This window comes from Coregonus lavaretus (assembly GCF_964263955.1).
Source record: "Coregonus lavaretus genome assembly, chromosome: 23".
Lineage (NCBI taxonomy): Eukaryota > Metazoa > Chordata > Actinopteri > Salmoniformes > Salmonidae > Coregonus > Coregonus lavaretus.
In genome coordinates, this window is record NC_140010.1 from 43,272,197 (window position 1) to 43,297,902 (window position 25,706).

Here is a 25,706-nt window from a genome sequence, read left to right on the forward strand (position 1 = left end):
AAAAGGTAGTCATTTTAGGCATGCGCAAAAATTAAGCTTTATAATATGTAACATTTCGGAAATGTAGTATGCTTTAAATGCCAGGATATCATACTCATTTCGGCTTTTCATCTAGTAAAATTCGCTGCACACTATTGAGGAAGAGAAACGTCAGTGAAGACACTTGCCAGCTGGTCAGCGCACGCTCCAAGTACATGTCCTGGTAATCCGTCTGGCCCTGCGGCCTTGTGAATGTTATCCTGTTTAAAGGTCTGACTAACATCGGCTACGGACAGCATGATCACAGTCGCCTGGAACAGCTGGTGCTCTCATGCATGGTTCAGTGTTTGCCTCGAAGCGAGCATAGAAGGCATTCAGCTCTTCTGGTAGGTTCACGTCATTGGGCAGCTCGTGGCTGAGTTTCCCTTTGTAATTTGTGATAGTTTGCAAGCCCTGCCACATCTGACGAGTGTCAGAGCCGGTGTAGTAGGATTCGATCTTTCATTATATTTGTCAAACATGACCGGCGTTTAGTCTACATTTACGTAATTAAAAGTCTTATTAAAGTTTGGCTACATTTTCTGCCACCTCCCTCATGTCAGCATCGGTTTGGACATGAGGCTATAAGCCAATATCACCTGCATATTACCTACACTTCAACATGCAGGCTTTTTTTTATTTATGTAGGCCTACACGAAAAATGGATGAATATTATTCCAATGTTGGCCTCTGATCGGAATAAAGTTTTTATTTTTTTACTTGTCCATTCAGACAAATTAAATCTATATTCTTCTTGTTTGCTTGTTATTTTGTATTTTTTTACTTGTCTTGGAAAATAGGACAACTGTTAATGTTGAGCCTTGGGCTGCTATCCAATGCAATGCCATTACTCTGTGCACAAAGTCCAGTTTCTTTAGAAACAGACTGTGCTGTGGTGGCTGGAAAAAATGTGTTCATTGAGTGGGCCACCAGAGAACTCAAAAGTTTGATCACAAAATAAAAATAAAACTGATGCTTCATCTCACGTCCATTACCTCCAGGTGTCTGATGACCGAGGGGTTGTAGTCAATGGTCTTGCGGTTGACAGCCTTACGCATGCGCTTGCCGTCGAAGGTGAGCTGCTGCATGGCCTGCTGCTGGGCGAAGTCGGGCCGCTTGTAGAAGAGCTGCCGTGGCGCCTGGTGCTGGAACCGCGGCATGTGGAAGAACCGTGGCGGGGAGCTGGTGTCCGTCGCCATGGTCAATCTGCTGCTCCTCTAAACCTGGGGAGAGATGGAAGAGGGGGGTGGAGGTGAGAGGCAGTTGAAAAGTAAATCTGTCATGAGTACAGAGATAAGATGCTAAACAATGCAGTATTCTCACAAAATACTTGGGCAGTGCTTCTTCAAAATATCCATACTAAATCTATTTTGAAAGGGCACAAAAGTCATCTCAGCTAATTGGGTCTAACAGGTTTGTGCAGCCATTATTTAGAAGATTAATTATACTGTAACTACAGATGACAAATTCAGCTTCGGCCCATGTAACTGATCAGGCATTAATTTGCAACATTTCTCTACCAAGAAGCTTTATCACCACAAACACCCACAATATACATTTCTCAGAACAGTCAACTCATAAGTAGATGCTGTCTAATTGCAGAGTTCTGTCTTTTCAAATAACAATAAGACATGACACCTCCCCTGACTGGACAGGCACATCTGAAACTGAGAACGTACACCACAGGTGGGTAGTGATCACAGTCCTAGACAAATCTAGGATCGGACTATCCAACCCCAAATCCTAACAACCTTAATTAGGCCTATTTAGTAGGGCCGGGATGATACCAGTATCATGAAGGCCCTCAAAATTGTCAAAGATTCCAGCCACCCTAGTCATAGACTGTTCTCTCTGCTACCGCACGGCAAGCGGTACCGGAGTGCCAAGTCTAGGTCCAAAAGACTTCTCAACAGCTTCTACCCCCAAGCCATAAGACTCCTGAAAAGCGAATTATGGCTACCCGGACTATTTGCACTGCCCCTCCACCCCATCCTTTTTACGCTGCTGCTAAGTATTTATGCATAGTCACTTTAACTCTACCCACATGTACATATTACCTCAACTAGCCGGTGCCCCCGCACATTGACTCTGCAACGGCACCCCCCTGTATATATAGCCTCCCTACTGTCACTTTATTTTACTTCTGCTCTTTTTTTTCTCAACACTTTTTTTGTTGTTTTATTTTTACTTTTTTTGTTTAAAATAAATGCACTGTTGGTTAAGGGCTGTAAGTAAGCATTTCACTGTAATGTCTGCACCTGTTGTATTCGGCGCATGTGACCAATAAAATTTGATTTGATACTCGTTAGTACCGTGGCAAGAAAACAAACACGAAGTAGATTTAAACTTATTTAGGAAAGCAGCCCTAATGTTGGAAACAAACATCATTATGTTGTCATCCAGAGTCACATTTATTTATTTTCCAAGCTATAGCACAGTATTTTACATACCGCAGGTTTTTAAAGAATCAAAGAGTTAGGTCTGCTTCGTGTTTTCACTTTTGCCATGGAAAAAGTAACAATATTGCGATACTGGTATCTTCACAGCCCTACTATTTAGGTCAATAAAAACATATAATCCTGAACCAGCAGTGACGGGCAACTTCTACCAATTAGGCCTATGTGATTACAAAGACACAACATTTACTTGCTTGACATGTAAATCAGTTCAGAGGAGTTCTAGATTGGTGAGCTTGCAAATATGGGCAAGTCTAAATTAATGAGTGGCAAAAGGGGTGTTGTTGCAACAGGTTTCCAGACTTCCTTTGCCCGTCTTTCATAACAAAAGACACAGGAAACAAAACAAACATGGCTTCAGTCATACCATCTTGCAAGCATCAATTATAGGTTACATTTAAACTTTGTTCTGTCATACTATCGTGCACAAGCTTATTCGGCTGTACATTGAACCTATGGTGAACACAGGTGTACAGCAAGCCTGCCATGAGCACAATTCAAAACAGCAATGCAACAGTCAGTCATGACATTCATGTATGCGCATGTAAGCAGTACCTGGGTGAACTTTGAGCAAACTCAGTTTAGGCAAATCTAGCTATAGGCCTACTATAGCAACAACATTCAGCATTGTACACACATTTGTAGAAAACATCTCAATGACGTCAAAGAAAACACTCCCTGCTGCCCTCTACATGCAGCATAGTAATAAGGCTGGCTTTACATAAAGGAAAAAGACCAGCCACCATTAAAACACAAACACATCCTACAACTAGAAGCGACACTAAGATATGTTTATCGAAGAGTGGGACCACTTATAATAAATGGACAATGAAGCAATATTCCAAAACGCTCTGGTCCCATACTGTAGCCAACTCCTTCATCAATGTCATACATGTTTGGCATGAAACATGTTTGGCATGACAATGAATGAACACAGTTAAGAGTTGCCTTGCATAAAGAACAAACAAACTGTATCAAGGCTAATCAAAGTGCATTTCATTACACTTTCACATGTAAATAACTAAATGAGTAAACAGACATTTTACATAATGTGGTAATAAAAACACAGAACCCACTGACAGTAATACTTTTTATCTAACATTAGGCTCAGAAACTTCACAAAATGACTCATTTCAAATAAGCTACAATTGACAATTTCTCATGTCATCATTCTCTTCAATACATTTCCCCAACATGTGGCCATAATAAAATCCACTTTATTTTGTGCATTAGGACAGACCATTATAACCAGGACACTAGTGAGGAAATATGCAGTGATTCGGTGTGCTACACTGTGTGCAATTGTTCCTTGTTGGATTTGTACAATTGACAACTTCCACTTATGTCCAAAAGTAAGTTATAAAGCAGTTTAATTGAGAAAAGTAACTAACTAGCTACCTAGTGAGGGCAACATATGCAACTATTCAAACAACTTTATTTGTACCCCTAGCCCGGGTCCAAAGCCAGCGTCGTTGGGAGGTAGCTAGCTATCTGGAGTCAACTTATAGGCTAACTGATTAGCTAACTAACGTTACCCGCAATGTTATTATGTCCAGAGTCAGAGAGGTAGCTAACTACCGGTAGTTAACTAAGGTTGGTTAGCTATTAGCTACTAAGACAGCTAGCTAAATGTTTAAGCTATCTAGCTACTGTTGCAGTTCTATGGGAGTCTGAATTTCTTGCCACGGTAACGTTATCCAGCAGCACACGAGGTTTCTATGCTAGTTAGCTAACCAGAGGTTTCTATGCTAATTAGCTAACCAGCTAATGCTAGCTAGCGCACAGATCCTGGCAACCAGTGCGCGGCTGATTAGCTAAGTTAACGTGAAGTTACACTGGCTGGTTGGATTGTTATCCAAGTTGTTGACCAACTGCAATAGTTATGACCCCAACTGTATTTTATGTGGGGGAAACTATGCCTAAAGTTAGGTAACTAGTTAAGTTGATGTCAACAAGCCATTACTAGCCTTTGAAATGGACGAGGTGGTGGCTGCTAGCCAGCTAACGTTAACGCTTGCTAGCTAACGCTTAGCTAACACGCTAACGTAGGTCAATATGAATAACAAAGAAAAACGTTAGCTAGCTGCCAAACTATTAAGGGATTAGTTTACGGTGTATGGATAGACAGTAAGCTATTTCAAGGTTTGTGTCTAACACGAAAATAGACATCACAATCCGTTCCTCTTCAAATCGATGTTTTGTTCCTGACTTGACAACGTAATTAAATGGCGCCCGGTGGAAGTAGTCTTTACAACAACAACGCGATGCTTAGAAACTCACCAACAATATCCAATGCAGAGTTATCTAGCTATGGATAACTAGATTCTTCTCAGAGATACTCTTTTTGAGAATCATAAGCGCCTCAAAGTTTATTGAAAATGTATCGGTTTGTCACTTCTCGTGTTTAGCCACCTACGCCGGCCTCCATTTCGGCGCTTTCTCCTGCTTCAGTTTTTTTTTTTTTTAAACACGACTGACTACATTACGCCGGTGGTGGGCGTTTCTAACGTCATCACGTAATTAGGGTATTCTTCTTATTCTTATTCTTCTTCTTCAGTGGGGTCTATCGGCGGTTGGCATCCAACGTTATGGTGCATTGCCGCCACCTACTGTACTGGAGTGTAGGCCAGAGACAGGGATGAACTAAATCCTACCTGCCTCTAATGACGTTCTAGTCAATATACTCTTTCAACTCATTTCCTGTATCCCCTTCTCCCTCATACTAGATCTCATCCTCTCTCTTTCCCTCTGATCCTGCCCACACTGTAGCAATACATGCTTCACGGTCTCTGTTTCCTGACAGTAATCACACTTTCCTGTTGGATGCTTTCCTACCACATTTAATGTCTTATTCAACTGGCTGTGTCCCACCCTTAATCTTGTAAAAAATAACCTCCTCTCTTCTGTCATTTCCTGCCGTCCTCCCCTCCCCGACTTTCGTCTGTACTTGAAATAAATGCCTTCCCTTATTATCTCTACTCCACTGCTCCTGCCATCTCTGCACCATCACTGTATATATCAGTATTTTTGCCTCTGCCTTGCTCATTGAAACTTAAACATCAACTTCCCCACTACTAAGTGCTTGTTTAGCCAGTTCATCTACTGCCTCGTTCCCCTCCACCCCCACATGGACTGGAACCCAAGTAAATATTATCTGAATACCCATCTGTTTAATCATTTACATTTACATTTTAGTCATTTAGCAGATGCTCTTATCCAGAGCGACTTACAGTTAGTGAGTGCATAATTTTTTTTTTTCAACCTGCCATGGGTTTGTAGCACCTCATAAAGCAGGTATTGTCTGTTACGTGAGCTAAAGGACTGGAGACTCATTAACACTGCACATGAATCAGAGTAAATAACTACTCTGTCTTGTTTGACTTCCTCCACCCACTGCAAGGCCAACAGTATGGCCATCAGCTCCGCCGTATATATACAGCCAGATTATCTGTAATACGTTTCCTGACTTCCACCCCACATTCCTGCACTACAAATGCTGACCCAGTACGTCCTGTCCTTAGGTCTTCTGAACCATCTGTGTAAATGGCCACAAAATCCTGATACACAGTATCCAGACGTCTCTTAAGCAAATCAGATGGATCAACACCCTCCCTATCTTTCTGTAGCCTCTCCAACTACTGGAGGAGGATTAGGGTACTGGTACTACTACTACTACTAATAATAATAATAATAATAATAATAAGGGAATTCAATGAATCTGGACTGGGCGCTCGGGTAGGCGTCTGTTGCACCGGCGCCCTTACAAAATAATATTGCAGTTTTGGGTGCGTTTGTAAATTCACTCTGGCTATCTACTCCGATTTCAGAGCACTGTCGTCTCAGTGTGCCAGAGCGCAGAATAACTGATGAACGCTCAACACCTGTTGAATGTGGCCGGTGTCAGTAAAAGTCAGCAAATAAGCGTAATTAAATTGTTGCCAGCAGCACAGTTACAGTCACCAACGCTCTAGATAACATGAAAACAGCCTAACCAGCTCTGCTAGGGCGAGTAAAATGGTCAGAGTGAGGTGTTCTCTCATTTGTGTCTGGAAGTAGCTAGCAAGCTAGCCAACGTTAGCTGCCGTTGTGAGGTCAGAACGCTCGGATCAACCCTACTCCTCGGCCAGAGCATCCAGTGTGCGCTCTGAACGCTCCGAGAGCAAAACGCTCTGAATTGACAAACAGACAACCTGACAATGCTCTGAATTTACGACCGCCCAGAGCGCACTCTGAGCGCACTCTGGCACTCCAGATTGAATTTACGAACACACCCTTTGAAACTGCAGTAAAAGTGCAGTAACTGCAGTCAACTGTGGTATTTTGGACACAGTAATTGCAGAATAACTCTAACTGCAGTTACACTGCAAAATTACTGCAGTAAAAAAACGGTGATATTTTGGATGCAGTATTTGCAGCATACTGCAGTTATACTGCAATCTTTTTTCATTAGGGCAGAAAGTTGATTCTATTCGTTTTGGAACCGGGTGCCCCATTCAAAGCCCATGGCGAAGTCGGCTCAAAACAAAAGTGACGTAAATTAGCATGTGGAGTAATGAGTAGGATTTTGTGTTTTCACATGCAAAAGTGATTGCTTTTGATAAAAACGCATAATCTGCCTTCCCAATGAAAACTAGTTAAAAAATTCAAACAAATATTTTATGTGTTTGTATGTTTCTAGACGATGCACCATGCTGCCTTGTTGACTACATGACTGAGCGGTGCAGAGAGATTACTGTTGATTTGGGAAGGGCGCTCCTCCCTCACTGCTTTTGCTGTTCATGTCACAGGCCATAGACCAGTGCCCAGCGGCTCAGCATAATCGAATCCGCCCACAGTAAAGTAGAAATGTCCCAATGTATAATGGTTATTTTGTGGCATAGTTTTTAAACCCGAAACCATTTTTTGCAAAAACCTATACATCAACCTAGCTGTACTCTTTGAAGCTAGTATTTTACAGAAGTTGGTTTCTAGCCTCTTCATACCTCTCTCTCTCTCTCTCTCTCTCTCTCTCTCTCTCTCTCTCTCTCTCTCTCTCTCTCTCTCTCTCTCTCTCTCTCTCTCTCTCTCTCTCTCTCTCTCTCTCTCTCTCTCTCTCTCTCTCTCTCTCTCTCTCTCTCTCTCTCAGCTAAATATAACTACAGACAACTGAGATCAGTGCTTCTCTTTTCCTCTCTCTCTCGCACACGCATTGGCCAACCAGACTCTTCGCGCATTTGGGTGGAAGTGTCTGGGAACTAAATTAAATCAAACACAACTGAGAACACACATCAACTTCATAGAACAGTGGAAACACTTATCTCTCACAGAAAACACTGTTTTATGTTTAGGGCAGACTAAAACAACACACACACGGACACACTTACATATGTGGAGGTTGAGATGTGTGTATCCTGGTGAAAGGAGAGGAAGGTCATGTTTTTCAGGATGCAGCAGGCTAGAGCCCTCACACACTAACCCCTTCAGAGAGGACAGAGGGTACAACACAGTCTGCCATCTCACTACACACACACACACACACACACACACACGCACACGCACGCACGCACGCACGTACACACACACACACACACAAACACACACACACACACACACACACACACACACACACACACACACACACACACACACACACACACACAGACAGACAGACAGACAGACATACTGTAAGCAATGGATGGGCTGGAGTAGGCATCAGGCAATTGCTGAGTCAGTCAGAGTTTGACCTCCAAAGTCCAGTGATGATGAAGCAGGAGGATAGCGTGGTGACACAGCAAACAGGATAGCTGCACAGACTGGCACTAAGTCTGTGTGTGTCCATGTCTCTGAATCAATGTGATTCTGATTAGTTCCTAGGATATCAGTGAATTTATGATTGTGGAATACCGGTGTGTTTATGGTCATAATGAGTTGTATTACTTATGTGTTTTCCATCACACATAAGCACCTTCAAATGTGTGCTTTTTAAAAATGTCATATTCCCCATTGTGTGAATTTATACTCTCCTCTTTTAATTGATATAATTCAATCTCTTCTCTGATCTACTCTTCAAATGTGTGTGTGTTGTGCATATGTGTGTGGGTGCACACTGCATGATCACTACACTAAAAAAGACCATCTACTCTATTAAATCTACCCCCAGCTCATCACATAGAATACGAATCACTGTGGAGCCTTCAAACGTGAACTAAACTGGTGTTAGGACCCAGGGAGTGCCTGACCGTGGACCTACCTAACCCCTACAATAAATATAGCTTGCTATTAGGACAGAGTCAGATGGCCAGAGCTGACTGCCACGACAACCCCCACATGCCATAGCCTGAAGGAGAGACAGTTTCCCTAGGAAGAGTGTGTTCCAGTGAGAGAGCAAGTGCGTAGGCGGTGTTAGTGAGTGTATGTATGTTTGTGGAATGAATGAATGTCACTGGAAGTGTGATTGCATGTGTTTGTATTGTCATTAGGGGGTGCATGTGAAAAGTGTGAATCTACTTGTGTGCAGTGTGTAGGCTACTGTTATTTATTTGTGTGTAGTGTGAGAATGTCATTGCAGCCTTCTGTATCAATGTCAATGTGAAGTGTTTGTGGGAAAGATACAAGTCGAAAGTGTTGTATGCAAGTGCATGTGTATATGTGAAATAGGAGAAAGGAAAGTTGACATTCGTGCGAGTGAGCGTGTGAGCGCAGCGCAGGGTTAGTTAGCAAAGGTCGACGTGTCACCAGGGTTAAAGGTCATCCGTCGACGATGCTCCAGCCGCAGCTCCAGCTGTGCAAGGTCACCAATGCGCTGTTCATCAGCAACGCGCGCTCGGCCTGCACTGACGACCTCATCCAGCAGGAGGCAGTGACGCTGTGCATCAACGTGTCCAAGCAGCAGCCCTTCCCCGAGGCGTCACGCATCACTGCGCTGCGTGTGCCCGTCTACGACGACCCCACTGAGGACCTGTACCGCTACTTCGACAGCTGTGCCGACGCTATCCGGGACGAGGCATCCAAGGGAGGCCACACCGTCGTCTATTGCAAGAACGGCCGCAGCCGCTCTGCCACCATCTGCGTGGCGTACCTCATGAAGTACCGCAAGCTCTCATTGGCTGACGCGTTTACGGTAGGTGACAAAAAGAGGGAGGGAGGGAGGGAGGGAGGGAGGGATGGGAGTGATGGGTTAAAGATGGCAAGACGTTTTGGTCTAATTGTCATTTTATTGTAATTGTGATTCTTTCCAGGGCGAGATGGTTAATAGCTCTGTCAATTCACGAAGTGACTCCTCAAAATCCTCATTGACAATAACTGGGACTTTTCCATTAACCTCCTGAATAGACTGAATTTAAATTGAATTCACCCAAACTCAGTCTCTAATGTAAAGTAGAATAATCAGCTGATTTCTGTCTGTCTTTGTTTTTGTGGTTGTAAACCGTATGGGTGCATCTCAAAGTGGCTTCCTCTTAAGGCATCAGCATGCTTCAGTTTGGCTGGCACCTAGCCAAACTCGGCTAGGCGAACCGAACGAGTGTGCTCGCATGCTCCCCCAAAAAGACCTTCACTTGAACAACGAGACAAAAAGCGGCAATAGTACTGTTTGTCCTTTTTGAGATGCTGTAGCCAGTATAGACTTCCTCAAAATAGTCAGAATTCACCTAAGACAACTCAAGAAGTTGTCATTAATTTTTGATGTTTTTGCTGAGGAGATCTTAGTTGCGCGATTTTAAATCTAAGATGTTTGGTGCAGTATTTCTCAATGAAAAAATGTGCATGAAAACGAGTCATCTCAAATTGAACGACAACAAAGACTTTATTGTCTTTGTTGTCCAATCACCGACGAAGGGATAAGAGTGTCTGCTAAATGACGTAAATGTAAATGTAAATGTGAAGGGGCGTAGACTTCGGCTACAGACTTCGACTTGCCTAGAGAAAAAATGTGGTGTGCCCAAACAGCCGAAAAAACACTTACCGAAGTCCAAAACGAACAAAAACGGCACAAAATGTCATCATAATATATGCACACTCTTCAAAACTGTTTCGGCTGGGAAGCATGCAGATGCCTTTAGTCTCCTCTCCTTCTCCTCTCTTTCATTTTCAATGATCTGAAATTAACCACGACTGAGTAAAAACTGTTTCAAGGATGCTTACCAAGACTTTGCTTGCTTTAAATATCTGCCCAGTTCTTTAATGTCATTGCGTCAGGAGGAGAGGAGAGGAAGTCATATTAGAGTATTGAGATGCACCCAATGTGCTGTGTGATTCAGCTACAGTATGTATGTCCCAGGGCTGATCAGGTAATTGATTACGTTATACACTCCGTTTCTTCATCTTCTTCTCCAGAAAGTGAGGACTTCTCGCTCAGTGGTGGACCCCAACTCGGGATTCTGGGCCCAGCTGGAAAGATATGAGCAAGAGCTGAAAAAGAGGCGGGGGGAGGTGGACAACGCCCCAACCTAACGTTGTGCCATATTCCTCGCCCTCTAGGACCCTGCAGCTCTCCACCCTAAGCCGACAGTCCTGAAACTCTTTGGGCCGGTTTCCCGGACACAGATTAAGCCTAGTCCTAGACTAAAAACCATGGTCAATAGAGAATCTCAATTTTATATCCAGGACTAGGTTTAATGATACATGAGTTTTATAGGTAGCTTAGTGGCTAAGAGTGTTTTGCCAGTAACCGAAAGTTTGCTGGTTCTAATCCCCGAGCCGACTAGGTGAAAAATCTGTCGATGTGCCCTTGAGCAAGGCACTTAACCCTAATTGCTCATGTAAGTCGCACTGGAAAAGAGCGTCTGCTAAATGACAAAAAATTTTAAATATATATAGCACTTTTAAAGGACATCTGTGTCTGGGAAACTAGCATTGTATCCAAAGAGGTGGACAGCTGGTTCATAAAGCAACCCAATCTCTTAATAATATGTCACAATAATGTATATTTCCATGGGTTGCATAGAGAGTGTTACTCTGGCTCTATACTTATTGACCGCACTTATATACACCTGTACAAACACTGCAGAGACTGTTGCAGTGCCACCTTTAACCTCTAGAGGGAAGTATTACAATGGAATAGAGTAAAAAACATGACAAACCCGATGGACTGCTTTGTGGAGATGTACTACTACAGACTTTTTGTGTTGAAATCTCTTCAGCTCAGAAACTCTTCTCTGCCACACATTAAATATTTATTTGAGCAATACTGAATCTAAACTCTGCAGGAATTGAAAGAGTCTTAAGCCATTAAACGTTAGTTATAGCAGCAAATGTAGAGCAGGTGCAATGACCTGTGCTCAGGTAATACAACAAGCTACAATAGAGGGTTGCTATTGAGTAGATAAAGCATCAAATCAAATCAAATGTTATTGGTCGCGTACACATATTTTGCAGATGTTATTGCGGGTGTAGCGAAATGCTTATGTTCCTAGCTCCAACAGTGCAGTAATACCTAACAATACAAAACAATACACGCAAATCCAAACAATTTAATATATAGAAATATTAGAACAAGCAATGTCAGTCCGGAATATAAATATATATGTATATGATGGTGTGTATAGACAGTATGGACAGTATATGAATTGAAAAGGTGTGTACAGCAGTAGTTATATAGGATGAGCCTTGACTAGAATACAGTATATACAAATGAAGTGGGTAAAACAGTATGTAAACATGATTAAAGTGACCAGTGTTCAATTGCTATGTACCTAGGGCAGCGGTCTCTAAGGTGCAGGGTTGAGTACTGGTTGGCAGCTGGCTAGTAGCAGTGACTAAAGTTCAGTCCATGGTACTGGGCGGAGGTCGGCTAGTGGTGACTATTTAACAGTCTGATGGCCTGGAGATAAAAGCTGTTTTTCAGTCTGATGCACCTGTACTGTCTCCGCCTTCTAGATGGTAGTGGGGTGAACAGACCATGGATTGGGTGGCTGAGGTCCTTGATGATCTTCTTGGCCTTCTTGTGACAAAGGGTGCTGTAGATGTCCTGGATGGCAGGCAGTGATGCGTTGGGCTGACCGCACCACCCTCTGGAGAGCCCTGTGGTTGCAGACGATGCAGTTGCCTTACCAGGCGGTGATACATCCCGACAGGATGCTCTCAATGGTGCATCTGTAGAAATTTGTGAGGGTCTTAGGGGCCAAGCCGAATTTCTTCAGCCTACTGAGGTTGAAGAGGCGCTGTTGCGCCTTCTTCACCACACTGTCTATGTGGATGGACCATTTCAGTTTGTCAGTGATGTGCACGCGCACGCCGAGGAACTTGAAGCTTTTCACCCTCTCCAGTCGATGGATATGGATGGGGCGTGCTCCTTCTGCTGTCTCCTGAAGTCCACGATCAGCTCCTTCACTTTGTTGACGTTGAGGGAGAACGCCCCTATCCATATCCATCAACTGGAGAGGGTGAAAAGCTTCAAGTTCCTCGGCGTGCGCGTGCACATCACTGACAAACTGAAATGGTCCATCCATATAGTGAATACATCAAAACTATGAAATAACACAATCACGTAGTAACCATATTTGAAATCCTTCAAAGTAGCCACCCTTTGCCTTGATGACAGCTTTGCACACTCTTGGCATTCTCTCAACCAGCTTCACCTGGAATGCTTTTCCAACAGTCTTGAAGGAGTTCCCACATATGCTGAGCACTTGTTGGCTGCTTTTCCTTCACTCTGTGGTCCAACTCATCCCAAACCATCTCAATTGGGTTGAGGACGGGTGATTGTGAGGCCAGGTCATCTGATGCAGCACTCCATCACTCTCCTTCTTGGTAAAATAGCCCTTACACAGCCTGGAGGTGTGTTGGGTCATTGTGCTGTTGAAAAACAAATGATAGTCCCACTTAGCACAAACCAGATGGGATGGCGTATCGCTGCAGAATGCTGTGGTAGCCATGCTGGTTAAGTGTGCCTTGAATTCTAAATAAATAAATCACAGACAGTGTCACCAGCAATGCACTCCCACACCATAACATCTCCTCCTCCATGCTTTATGGTGGGAAATACACATGCGGAGATCATCCATTCACCCACACCGCGTCTCACAAAGACACGGCGGTTGGAACCAAAAATCTCCATATTGGACTCCAGACCAAAGGACAAATTTCCACCGGTCTAATGTCCATTGCTTGTGTTTCTTGGCCCAAGCAGGTCTCTTCTTCTTATTGGTGACCTTTAGTAGTGGCTTCTTTGCAGCAATTCGACCATTAAGGCCTGATTCCCACAGTCCCCTCTGAACAGTTGATGTTGAGATGTGTCTGTGATGTGAACTCTGTGAAGCATTTATATGGGCTGCAATTTCTAAGGCTGGTAACTCTAATGAACTTATCCTCTACAGCAGAGGTAACTCTGGGTCTTCCATTCCTGTGGCGGTCCTCATGAGAGCCAGTTTCATCATAGCGCTTGATGGTTTTTGCAACTGCACTTAAAGAAACTTTCAAAGTTCTTGAAATGTTCCGTATTGACTGACCTTCGTGTCTTAAAGTAATGATGGACTGTCGTTTCTCTTTGCTTATTTGAGCTGTTCTTGCCATAATATGGACTTGGTCATTTACCAAATAGGGCTATCTTCTGTATACCACCCCTACCTTGTCACAACACAACTGATTGGCTCAAACGCATTAAGAAGGAAAGAAATTCCACAAATTAACTTTTAACAAGGCACACCTGTTATTTGAAATGCATTCCACGTGACTTCCTCATGAAGCTGGTTTAGAGAATGCCAAGATTGTGCAAAGCTGTCATCATTTTACCAAGAAGGAGAGTGATGGAGTGCTGCATCATATGACCTGGCCTCCACAAAATTGAGATGGTTTGGGATGAGTCGGACCGCAGAGTGAAGGAAAAGCAGCCAACAAATGCTCAGCATATGTGGGAACTCCTTCAAGACTGTTGGAAAACCATTCCAGGTGAAGCTGGTTGAAAGAATGCCAAGAGTGTGCAAAGCTGTCATCAAGGCAAAGGGTGGCTATTTGAAGAATCTCAAATATAAAATATATTTTGATTTGTTTAACACTTTTTTGGTTACTACAGTTTTGATGTCTTCACTATTATTCTACAATGTAGAAAATAGTAAAAATAAAGAAAAACCCTTGAATGAGTAGGTGTGTCCAAACTTTTGACTGGTAGTGTATATATATATATATATATATATATATATATATATATATATATATATATATATATATATATATTCTGGACTCTGACATTGCTTGTTCTGATATTTCTTAATTTCTTTCTTTAAATGTTTTGGATTTCTGTGTATGGTTTTGTATTGTTAGGTATACTGCACTGTTGGAGCTAGAAACATAAGCATTTTGCTGTGCCTACGATAAAATCTGCAAAATATGTGTACGTGACCAATAAAATTTGATTTGATTTGGCTGTTGGGGTGCTTATATGGTCACGTACATATATTTTTTGTTATTGTGAGTGCATCCCAGCATACGTTAGGTAAACCTGTTTGCAACCATGATCAGATGTTCCCCTTCCATACATATGGGGCGGCAGGTAGCCTAGCGGTTTAGAGTGTTGGGCCAGTAACCAAAAGGTTGCTGGTTCAAATCCCTGAGCCAAGTAGGTGAAAAATTGTCTGATGTGCCCTTAAGCAAGGCACTTTGCACTAATTGCTTCTGGATAAGAGTGTCTGTTGAATGTATATCTTGGGTACTTTTAGACACTTTTTCAGTGTTGTTTAATGTTGTTAATTGCTATAGGTTAATCTATGACCTGTCTTTGGTATTACATGTATTATGTGTATCTCAGGTGCTAGGTACTGCTTATGTAGCCTAAAGGATTTGAGACTTTACTGAAGCTATGTGTCTGACATGTTTAAGCCATAAAAAACATTAAGACAAGAGACAAAAAAAATCTAGACTAGAGAGAAGAAATCAACCATATGATAATTGAGACTGTATATCTATGAGACTGTATATCTGTGAATTTCGTGAACAACTGTTTGTACAAGTGCTGGCCTTTAACCATTCTACTGGATGTGCTACAACGAGGTAGAAATAGCCAATAGAAAAATGGCTTCTGTATGAACTAGGGATGAATATTAGGCAACTACAATCCCTTTAAGAAAGTATATCACTGTAAATCTCATAGGAAAACGTAGATATCTGTTGTTAAGCAGGGCAGCAATGAAAAAGGTAACACTTTATTTGGATAGTCCCAAGTAGATGATGTGTAGATGTAAAGCAGATGTTCAATAACTGTCAACAACATTTCAACTCCCTATCCACTAACCCTAGCCCTAACCTTAACCCTTATCCTAACCCTAAACTTAACCCTTAACCTAACTCTAACCTTAACCCTTACCCCTTTAATCTAAACTTGTAACCCTAACCTTAGCAAGCAGTTGCTTATCAACAGATAGTTTGTTCATAGTATGACCATCTGTAGATAATCTTTATGGGACTATCCAAATAAAGTGTGACCAAGAATATGAACTGTGAATTATACCAAAGGCCAGTATTCTACTGTACCTTTGTCTGTAAAGATGACAAAATAATGAATCTGCAAAGTAACATGAAAGAACAACTGTGAAACTTGAGAATGTGTTGATTTATTTCACAAAGCATGTTAGATATCTAACCTGTACCCAGGTGGATAGACTCAGTAGGGTGGATGGAGGGAAGGAATTTGAAATGTAGAGGGACTTGTCTTAGGGCTCAGGGGCCTTGTACCACCCCTTCCGCACACTCTCAATCCACTCATTGTAGTTGGACACCTTGGTGTAGATGCCCAGTTTGTCCTCGTCACCACAGCCCTCGCCCCAGGACACCAGGCCGATGAGGAACCAGGTGTTATGGTACAAGGTGACCATTGGGCCGCCGCTGTCGCCCTCGCACGCGTCCTCCCGCCGGCCTATCACACCGGCGCACAGAACGTTACCTGTCACGTTGTTGACCATGTGACGGGCACACAGCTCATGCTCCACCAGCGGCACCTCGATGAAGTTGAGGGCTGAGGTGAAGCGCTGGGAGTTCTGCTCCTCCTTGCCCCAACCCGTCACCACTGTGCGTGTGCCATTGAGGTGGAGCACGCCCTCGGCCAGAGCGCGGCTAGGGAGGCATGCCGGGAGGATGTACTCGGAGAAGGTGACAGGAGAGTCCAGGCGCAGCAGGGCGATGTCGTTGTCCACCGTCTCTTTGTTGTAGTTCGGGTGAGAGAAGGTCTTGATCACCGGCACAGTGACTTCAGTGCCCTCCAGCTTATAGCGCTCGTAGTCACCTGTTGTTGAAATAGTAGAGGAGTGAAAGTTAAATATGGATAATCAGTGATAAAGAGCTGGTTGCAGCAACATAGGATAAAGTGTTTTACAGTCACTGATGAGAAACACTCATTTTCCATTGCAATAGGTTTTAAATGTTTTCCTTTGCATGCCCTATTGAAAATTACCATAAACTGGCTGTGTATAGGGAGAAGAAGGTGAGAAGGATTGGTCTGCCGGTGTGTATAATAATAATTGTATCGGGGAAGTGATGAAGGTATAATGTGACTTACCCAGTCTGACGCTGAAGCGAAGGCTACTGGTCAGGCAATGGGCTGCGGTGAGGACCCAGTTCTCATCAATTAAGACCCCTCCGCAGTGAAACTTCCCCCTTGCATTCAACACAAGAGCCTAAGACACCCACAAACACACACAAACAACTTTATACAGTACATTACTTTTTAAAGCAGTATTACACTCCTAAATGTATGTTCGTCAGATGTTTTCAGATTTCCATCGTAGTCTAATGTCAATATGATTCCACATCCCACGTCATTGGTTGTGTAGATCCAGTTAGATGTTTCAACCACAAATGTAATATTGCCCTGCAAATCTCGAAATTACATGGTGTCTTTCTTTTCCCTTTACTGGCTGGGAAGTGGAATCATCTTGACACTAGACTACTTTTTATGTCAGTTGTAGTGGATGGGTACTGAAACAGAATCAATGTATGGATAGTGTATGGATCAATGTATGGATGGTACCTGCCAGGGGCTCTCCCCCTTCTTGCCCATTTCTCCCCCTACCAGCCAGGGCAGTAGTCCTTGAATGGGTTTACTGTAGGAGGTCTTGGCCACCAGTAGCTGCCCACAGGAGTGGTGACCTAAAGGTAAGAGAGGAACGGAGAGAGACTGTACTGTACACTAAAGCACAAGCAGTCACACACTAATATGATAAACTCGCCAAAGGTGAGTGGGCGAGGCGTGTGTGTCAGTGGAGGCTCCTCAGAGGAGGAAGGGAGGACCATCCTCCTCAGTGAATTTCATAAAAATAAAAATGGTAAAACATTAAAAAAGTTATCCTTTTTAGATAAAACTATACTAAATATAATCACGTCACCAAATAATTGATTAAAACACACTATTTTGCAAAGAAGGTCTACAGTAACCTCAACAGCACTCTGTAGGGTAGCGCCAAGGTGTAGCCGGAGGACAGCTAGCTTCCGTCCTCCTCTGGGTACATTGACTTCAATACAAAACCTAGGAGGCTCATGGTTCTCACCCCCTTCCATAGACTTACACAGTAATTATGACAACTTCCAGAGGACGTCCTCCAGCCTATCAGAGCTCTTGCAGCATGAACTGACATGTTATCCACCCAATCAAAGGATCAGATAATTAATCTAGGACTGAAAGCAAAATGTGTCCTCCCTCATCTTAAATGGCACTGACCGCCACTGATGTGTGTGATTTATTTTAGAATGCATTGTTTTGAATTATAATGACCCAACCGAACCAGGGTGGGTGGGTTGTTCGCTTTGATGCCTCGCTCAATAAGAACCTGTCTCTATTTTGATTTATTTGGGCACTGTAGTCACACAAAACACAAAAACATTTTGTCATTTCATACAGTCACTGCTTTGCCTGCCCTGTCCTTTCCACCCGCCTCTCTCTGCTTTCTCCACCTACCCGAGTTTTTCCGCTTAAGACACACATGGATGAACATTCCGAAACACTGTATACTCTCGTACACATTTCTATAACACATACTTACAAATTAGACAATCCCCTACATTAATGGTGTCCCATGTGAGGAGAATTCCCTGTGCCAACAGAAGAGAACCAGGCATGGTTCCCCTAGCCGGAGTTTTTTCTAGACAGGGCCCCAGAGTAATTCTTACCTTTGGGGACACATTGTCTAGAGTTCAGGTGGAGACGGTATCCCTGGACACATCTGCAGGTACGTCTCAGGCCATCCTCATTGTTTTGGCACTCATGGTCACAACCACCGTTGGCTATTGCGCAATTAGTGGCTGTGCTAGCTATTCACAACAGACAGTATCAAAGCCAAAACACAAAGAAGCACCAACACAAGAAACAGAACCAGAACCAGAGACATAACAAGTACTCTCCAAGACAAAACACACATCAGAAAATAGTATCACATCACGTCACAGACATAACAAACACGTTAATGTTTGTTTCTCATATATTAGGAAACAAAAAGTTGATCACAGAAAAATATAGTATGTTTTACACCCAATCAGAGACATAACAAACACTCAAAAGTCAAGAACATCACAGGTGCAAACATATCAAAGACAGTGGTGTCAGGGGCTCACGTTGGTCGCAGTGTTTTCCCTCAAATCCTGGATTGCAGCTGCAGTCATAGGACTGGAAGCGGTCCACACAGGCCCCATTCACACAGGGGTTTGAAATGCATTGATTTCCATCTAAGATACACACCAAAGACAGATGTAACCCTGAGAGGTACAGTACATTGACACAGGGAGACCGAGAGTGAAGGTGTTTTGGTAGAAAACATTTGATTGTAGTTTAAACATTGTGTAGAGCTCTGTCTTGTTCATTGAACTGATTCCCCAATATGCATGTTTGCCAATGTGTTTACATAATGTACAACATAAAATGTATAAAATTCAAGGCAGTTAGAAGGATATATGAGTCTATTCGGAACAAAAGACTTCACTGACCTGTATAAACCGTCCAGAATTCCAACTGAAAACAAGTAGAAGACTGTCAAAGTCTATTATTCCTTCGCCATACAGAATTGATAAATGGTATACACCATTTTTTAAATTAAAAACAGCTTACCGTGGCCTCCCTGGTTTTGAAAATCTCCCTTGCCTCCTCAAACTCACATCTCTCCTCCACGCATTCCCGCTCCATCGATGGAGGCTTCAGTTCCTCCAGGAAGGTGTTGGCCCTTTTGGAGCGCAGGAGCATGTGGGCCTCAGGACCGCTGGAAAACACTGACAAACAAAACCAGGTGTGTTCATTTGGCATTAAGAGGAGGTAAACGGGCTATAACAGGGAGGACTACCATGGACTTGTCCAATATGAAACGCTCATTTTTGCTTTGCATTGCAAAAGGCAACTGATATTAGAACTCAATGAACTGGGGGCGGCAGGTAGCTTAGTGTTTAAGAGCGTTGTGCCAGTAACCGAAAGGTTGCTGGTTCTAATCCCTGAGCCGACTAGGTGAAAAATCTGTTAATGTGCCCTTGAGCAAGGCACTTAACCCTAATTGCTCCTGTAAGTCACTCTGGATAACAGCATCTGCTAAATGATTAAAACTGTCTTGTAAGGTTAGAATGTTATTCAATGTGCTTGTGCAACATGGCACTCTAGCATTTCCCTACCACAGCAAGCATTCAGGAAATGTAACTCTTTAGGCACCAGAACTGTTTGTAGTTCCCGTGATATTAGGAACTACAATGCTAGTCTCCAATTCCTCTTGCACATGCAGTATTATTATATACTATATAGAAACATTACAAAAATACATAAACTTTTAGCAATGTTTGTCCGTATACAGGTGTGACCTTACAGGTGATTGCATCACATTAGTGGTGGACATGAAAAACGTGCTACTGGGTCTTCAGATTATACATTTATTACCTGATGTGCTGAGAGCAGAAGCCGACCACAAAGCGAGAGCCGCAGTCACACAGAGGAAAATCTTGCCCATGATATCTACAGACCCTGCAGCCAATGGAAACTGTCAACTAAGCATTTGCAAATGGTAGCTTAGAGATTTATGTTTACGTTAATCTGATTTTCACACAGTAGCTGTACACTCAGTATTAACAAGTTATATTGGTATAAGATCTAAATCTTCATAAAACCAAATGAATTATTGCTAAATAAAAATAGAGGTCCCATACCAGATAGTAAAGACCAACAAACTCAATTATCTCCAGTTCAATGTTCTTCTCTAAGAAACAGAGATTCAAATATTAGTGATACATAGAGAAACACAAACTGGTGCGCTAATTCCCCATGCTTTGGGTTACTTTGGTTGCATCTTTCCTCATGCAATGTTTATAAAGATACGATTAGCGACTGTGGAATCTCTACAAACATGGCCCTGTCCAAATGATAGGAGGAGGGATAAATGCCCATGGAGTGAATTAGCATTGCCTCATGACCATGCCATCAACTAATAAAAACATTTAATTGATCAAAACAGACAATTGTCCGATGAAAAAGAGAAATGTCAAAACAAAGGATTCACAAAAGGTATTTTTTTACTTACATCTTCAGAAACAAGGCCGGGACAGGACTGACGGGATGTGATGTTTAAACTGTGTTAATGACTAACTTCAGATGTTTACTGTGAGTTCACAGTCTGTGTTACTACTGTCTATCTCAGTCAGTGTTCCCTACAATACTCACCTCCCATTCTAACCTGAGCAAGCACACATGAGCACAAGCACAAGCAAGCACACATGAGTACACATGAATTAAGGTCATATACATTAAATCAAACTTAATCATTAATATGTACTGTACATACATCTTGTTATACAGTATAATGTACACAATTCAATTAAATCATTAATAGTTATTAAGTAAGAAACATGTAACAGATACAAGATATGCAAAATAGTACAAACAAGCATTATGCTCCCTGCTCATAATACTTTATGAATGTAGTTATAGATGTTTATGAGCAGCTATTAGCATCTCTGTTGTTGATAGTGCATTATACATAGCTCATAAGGCATTGTGAATGTGCTTATAATGCATAACGGAGAGGGTATTCATATGAAGGGTTACCAATACTTTCAAAAAATTATGTTAAGTTGGGTCAATGGTGGATAACAATGCTATATGGACAAACTCATATATGAATGATACCTCTCATTTTTCAATTATGTAACACACACTCCCATGCAAATTCACACCCTCAGAAAGAGGGAAGGCATCAAGTAGCCTTCTTAAAATACTACTGTCCTTCTCAACACAATAGCTTAGGAAGCCTCAATTTAAAGCTCAAAGTACTTGAAACGTAAACACGTAGGCCTACATATAGACGAACAATAGAGCACAGAGAAAAGTATGAACAAATGTATGCGAACACGCACACACACACACGAGTACACACACACAGACATACTGTACACCATCGCTATACTGTTCAAATGGCACCAAGCTGAGAAAGCGCAGAGGGTACTAGAACACAGAGGCACATTGACAACAGCATGCCACCTTCGGTTGGCCTGTATTTGTGTCTGAGAGTGTGGAAATGAGGCCAGTTATTGGGGTCGCCATTCATCCTCCATTATCCTCATTGTGCACGGGCCTTGTTTCTATGGCTCAGGTTTCTGTTGTATCCACACTGTTGATATATTACAGAACCGGCCTGGATAATAGAGTTCTGCAGGGGGGGAACAAAGGTGTTTGGAGGGAAGGGTGTGGTTATTCCCCAGGACACTATGGGTACGGAACTGGCCGTCCCGCTAAGTGGTCCCTCACAGGTAACAGGGTCAGGGGTTTGGTCGCTAGGGGCCTGTGTTGTGTCCCAGACCAGTTTACCGGTCCACCCTAATCCTGTTTCCCTGGAACATGTAAGAAGCACATTGGTGGGGCTTCATTTGTACCCAAAAAATGTGTACGCGCAGATTTGATCGTAAATCTAGCACACGATGGAATCCATGCCAACATTGTAAGACATAAATCCTCAACTCGTGAAATACATGATTTACTTTGACTTAATATATTAAAGCTACAATTCTGTAACTTTTTGGGCGACCCAACAAAATTCACATAGAAATGTGAGTTACAGATCTGTCATTCTCATTGAAAGCAAGTCGGTAGATCTGTTCAAGCGGCAGATCTGTTCTATGCGCGCTCGTTTTTGCGTCTTTTACTTTCGGTTTTGTACATCAGCTTCAAACAGCTGAAAATACAATATTTTTGGTTACGGAAAATATATTTCACTGCGGTTTGGATGGTACAATGATTCTCTACACTATACTTGCTTGTTTTGTTACATAAACTGAAATTAGTTAAACTATTAGAATTTTAGCAACCAGGAAAAGGGTGGAGCGATTTCTGCATAGTGCATCTTTAATTATGCTTATATGATGTAAATAACATTATTGATATACATAACATTATTAATCCGTATAGACATTTTATAGAAGGTGTTTTCTTGCGTATAACTGTCACACAAATTCTCTGAACTATTGCCCTTGTCAACCATTAATTAATTTGTCAACCATTAATTAAACATTAATCATATTTCTACCAAAGTTTCATTTTCTCTGAAAAACCCAAAGACAAGACCATGTTGCCCTTCCCTTACTTTAAACAAGACTTCAACACACTTTTCCTCAATAAAATGCAGAGTGTGTCAGGCAGGTAGCTTAGTGGTTAAGAGCGTTGTGCCAGTAACCGAAAGGTCGCTGGTTCTAATCCCCGAGCCAACTAGGTGAAAAATCTGTCAATGTGCCCTTGAGCAAGGCTCTTAACCCTAATTGCTCCTGTAAGTTGCTCTGGATAAGAGCATCTGCGTAAATGTAATGTACAATATTATATTGGGAAATAGTACAGACATACCAATGTCTTTGAGCAAGTCCTGGATATAAAACAAATATTATACAAGAGACCACACACTGCAATCGCTCCAATGTGATTTATCAGAGCCTGTATTCATAAAGCATCTCAAAGTATGAGTACTGATCTACGATAGGGTCACCCCCTGTCCATCCAATCTTATTCATTATGATCTAAAAGGCTAAACAGATCCTAGATGAGTACTTCTACTCTGAGATGCTATATGAATATGGGCCCAGGTCTATATTGGGGGGTCTTGACATTTCCTGTTAGGGGGCCACAGTCTTGGTTTCAGGAAGCAGTCCAGTCCAGAAACAGACACATGAGCTGAAGTAGGCCAGTGGAGCCCCTTGTGTCTATGGAGTGCTGGTTACAACAGACCCAGCTGTCTGAAATAGATCTGTTTTCTGTCTGAGCTCCTTATCTCTCCATCAACACCTTCTCTGAAACCTCGGAGAGTGGAGCGAGAGGCAGAGAATGAGAGGGAAAGGGAGATGGAGAGAGAGAGGAAGACGGAAAAAGTGACATTGAGGGAGAGGAGTGAGAGGTGAGAGGAAAAGTGAAGAGAGAGCAAGGTGGAGGGAGTCATGGGACAAGGAAGAGGGTGGAATATACTGTAGCAACACGGGTGACGCCTCTCTCGCTCTTTTTTTTTTACCCCTCTATTCTTTTGATTATATAATTTTGTGGACCATGCTGTTGATCGCTAATGAGGTCATTTTACAGGTAGAAGCCCTAGTTGCTCTGTACACAGCACAATGAAGTATCTCTTCCTCCTCCCACCTTCCATTCCTCCCTCATATGCTTTGTCTGCAGGTCTAGAGGGTGCAAGGTGGATTTAAAGTGTTGTTTTGGGCGAGGCCTATAAATTGATCAATGCCTCTGTCCTGATCATCATTCCACTAATATCTTTCATCCTGCACATGATGACACAAGACTCCAAAGGAATGGTGAGTGCAACTCTTTAAATTGTGAGTGGGATCTTTGGGGCTTTTCACACTACTGAGCAGAACCGAGCTGAGCCAAACCAAGCTGTACTGAGCTGGCTTAGTTATATAGATCCACCATAGTTGCTGGAACTTTGCTGAAAAGGACCATGTATAAATAAGTCAACACAGTTTGGTTTGAAACGGCAAGGTAGTGTGAAAAGGGTATCTGTGGTGGTTGAAAACCTGCACGGAGCACTCACTGGTAATAGTCTTTTGAAAAATAGAAAACTTCAAAAGACTATTACCAGTGAGTCAAGGCTGTTGGTTTGACCGTTGATACTTTGGGCTGTTCTTGTATGGGTATTTTTATTTATTTTTATTGAACCTTTATTTAACTAGGCAAGTCAGTTAAGAACAAATTCTTATTTACAATGACGGCCTACCAAAAGGCAAAAGGCCTCCTGCAGGGACGGGGGCTGGGATACATTTTTTTGTTGTTGTTGGATAAAACACACATCACAACAAGAGAGACACCACAACACTACATAAAGAGAGACCTAAGACAACAACATAGCATTGTAGCAACACATGACAACACAGCATGGTAGCAACACAACATGACAACAACATGGTAGCATCACAACATGGCAGCAGCACAACATGGTAGCAGCACAAAACATGGTACAATCATTATTGGGCAGAGACAACAGCACAAAAGGCAAGAAGGTAGAGACAACAATACATCACGCGACGCAGCCACAACTGTCAGTAAGAGTGTCCATGATTGATTCTTTGAATGAAGAGATGGAGATAAAACTGTCCAGTTTGAGTGTTTTTTGCAGCTCGTTCCAGTCGCTAGCTGCAGCGAACTGAAACTGAGCGAACTGAGTATTGACCAATGGGATTGGTGAGTCGTGAATGAGTGATCAGTTTTATGGATGAGTGGCACAATTGATTGGTTGATAAGTGTATTGGTGATTGATGAAGGTTCTGTGTTATTGGTTGATAGGGATTGTATGGTCCTATAGTAAGAAGTGAAATTGTTTTGTTGCATTATCTGTAGTAGATGATAGTCTTCATAATAAATTGGTTAGACATGAGCGTACAGTGATTGGTAAGGGATTGGTGGATAATTCTCAGGACAAAAGTACATTAGTCACTAATCACTATTATAACTGTTCAATAAACAAGATTAAGTATGGTGTAGGTTAACTGAAAACATCCCACTGGGCACATCATGCAATTTCAGTGTGGAAATGTGGGTAATATTTGGTTGAGACGTTGATCAATGAGATTTCAACCTTTATTCAAACACTCAAAAAGAGAGCCAGAAGTTTGTTGAATTCTAATGTTTTTTCACTATGCTTTCAACCATCTTAACATTTACATTTAAGTCATTTAGCAGACACTCTTATCCAGAGCGACTTACAGTTAGTGAGTGCATACATTATTTTCATTTTTCATACTGGCCCCCCGTGGGAATCGAACCCACAACCCTGACATTGCAAACACCATGCTCTACCAACTGAGCTATATCCCTGCCGGCCATTC

General features: G+C 42.4%; 3 protein-coding genes across 6 annotated transcripts in view; 1 reads left to right on the forward strand and 2 right to left on the reverse strand.

Moving 5' to 3' along the window:
* The window catches only part of wdr33 (WD repeat domain 33), a 39,791-nt gene extending 34,863 nt beyond the window's left edge, over nucleotides 1-4,928 (reverse strand). For all 3 annotated transcript variants that reach the window (XM_084139936.1, XM_084139935.1, XM_084139934.1), the window contains exons 1-2: nucleotides 4,755-4,928; nucleotides 1,014-1,241 (exon numbers count right to left, since the gene is read on the reverse strand). In XM_084139936.1, coding sequence (XP_083996062.1) covers nucleotides 1,014-1,217 — 204 coding nt within the window. In that variant the 5' untranslated portion in view covers nucleotides 1,218-1,241; nucleotides 4,755-4,928. The remainder of the gene's footprint in view (nucleotides 1-1,013; nucleotides 1,242-4,754) is intronic.
* A 3,835-nt stretch (nucleotides 4,929-8,763) lies between these two features.
* dusp28 (dual specificity phosphatase 28) lies at nucleotides 8,764-12,680 on the forward strand. The gene is made up of 2 exons (XM_084188131.1): nucleotides 8,764-9,573; nucleotides 10,788-12,680. Exons 1-2 carry the CDS (start codon nucleotides 9,214-9,216, stop codon nucleotides 10,902-10,904), a joined length of 477 nt encoding a protein of 158 aa, XP_084044257.1. The 5' UTR covers nucleotides 8,764-9,213; the 3' UTR covers nucleotides 10,905-12,680.
* A 3,297-nt stretch (nucleotides 12,681-15,977) lies between these two features.
* proca (protein C (inactivator of coagulation factors Va and VIIIa), a) lies at nucleotides 15,978-21,025 on the reverse strand. 2 transcript variants are annotated; one of them, XM_084188150.1, is made up of 10 exons: nucleotides 20,921-21,025; nucleotides 20,550-20,599; nucleotides 20,284-20,390; nucleotides 19,477-19,634; nucleotides 19,356-19,380; nucleotides 18,987-19,097; nucleotides 18,546-18,686; nucleotides 17,410-17,528; nucleotides 16,939-17,056; nucleotides 15,978-16,665 (listed from the first exon to the last, which is right to left on the reverse strand). In XM_084188150.1, the coding sequence occupies exons 3-10, from the start codon at nucleotides 20,351-20,353 to the stop codon at nucleotides 16,097-16,099; spliced, it is 1,311 nt and encodes a 436-aa protein (XP_084044276.1). In that variant the 5' UTR covers nucleotides 20,354-20,390; nucleotides 20,550-20,599; nucleotides 20,921-21,025; the 3' UTR covers nucleotides 15,978-16,096. The 2 variants fall into 2 exon arrangements, with proteins under 2 accessions (XP_084044276.1, XP_084044275.1); XM_084188149.1 differs by having other exon boundaries at nucleotides 20,284-20,367; nucleotides 20,921-21,024.
* Nucleotides 21,026-25,706: the final 4,681 nt, after the last annotated feature.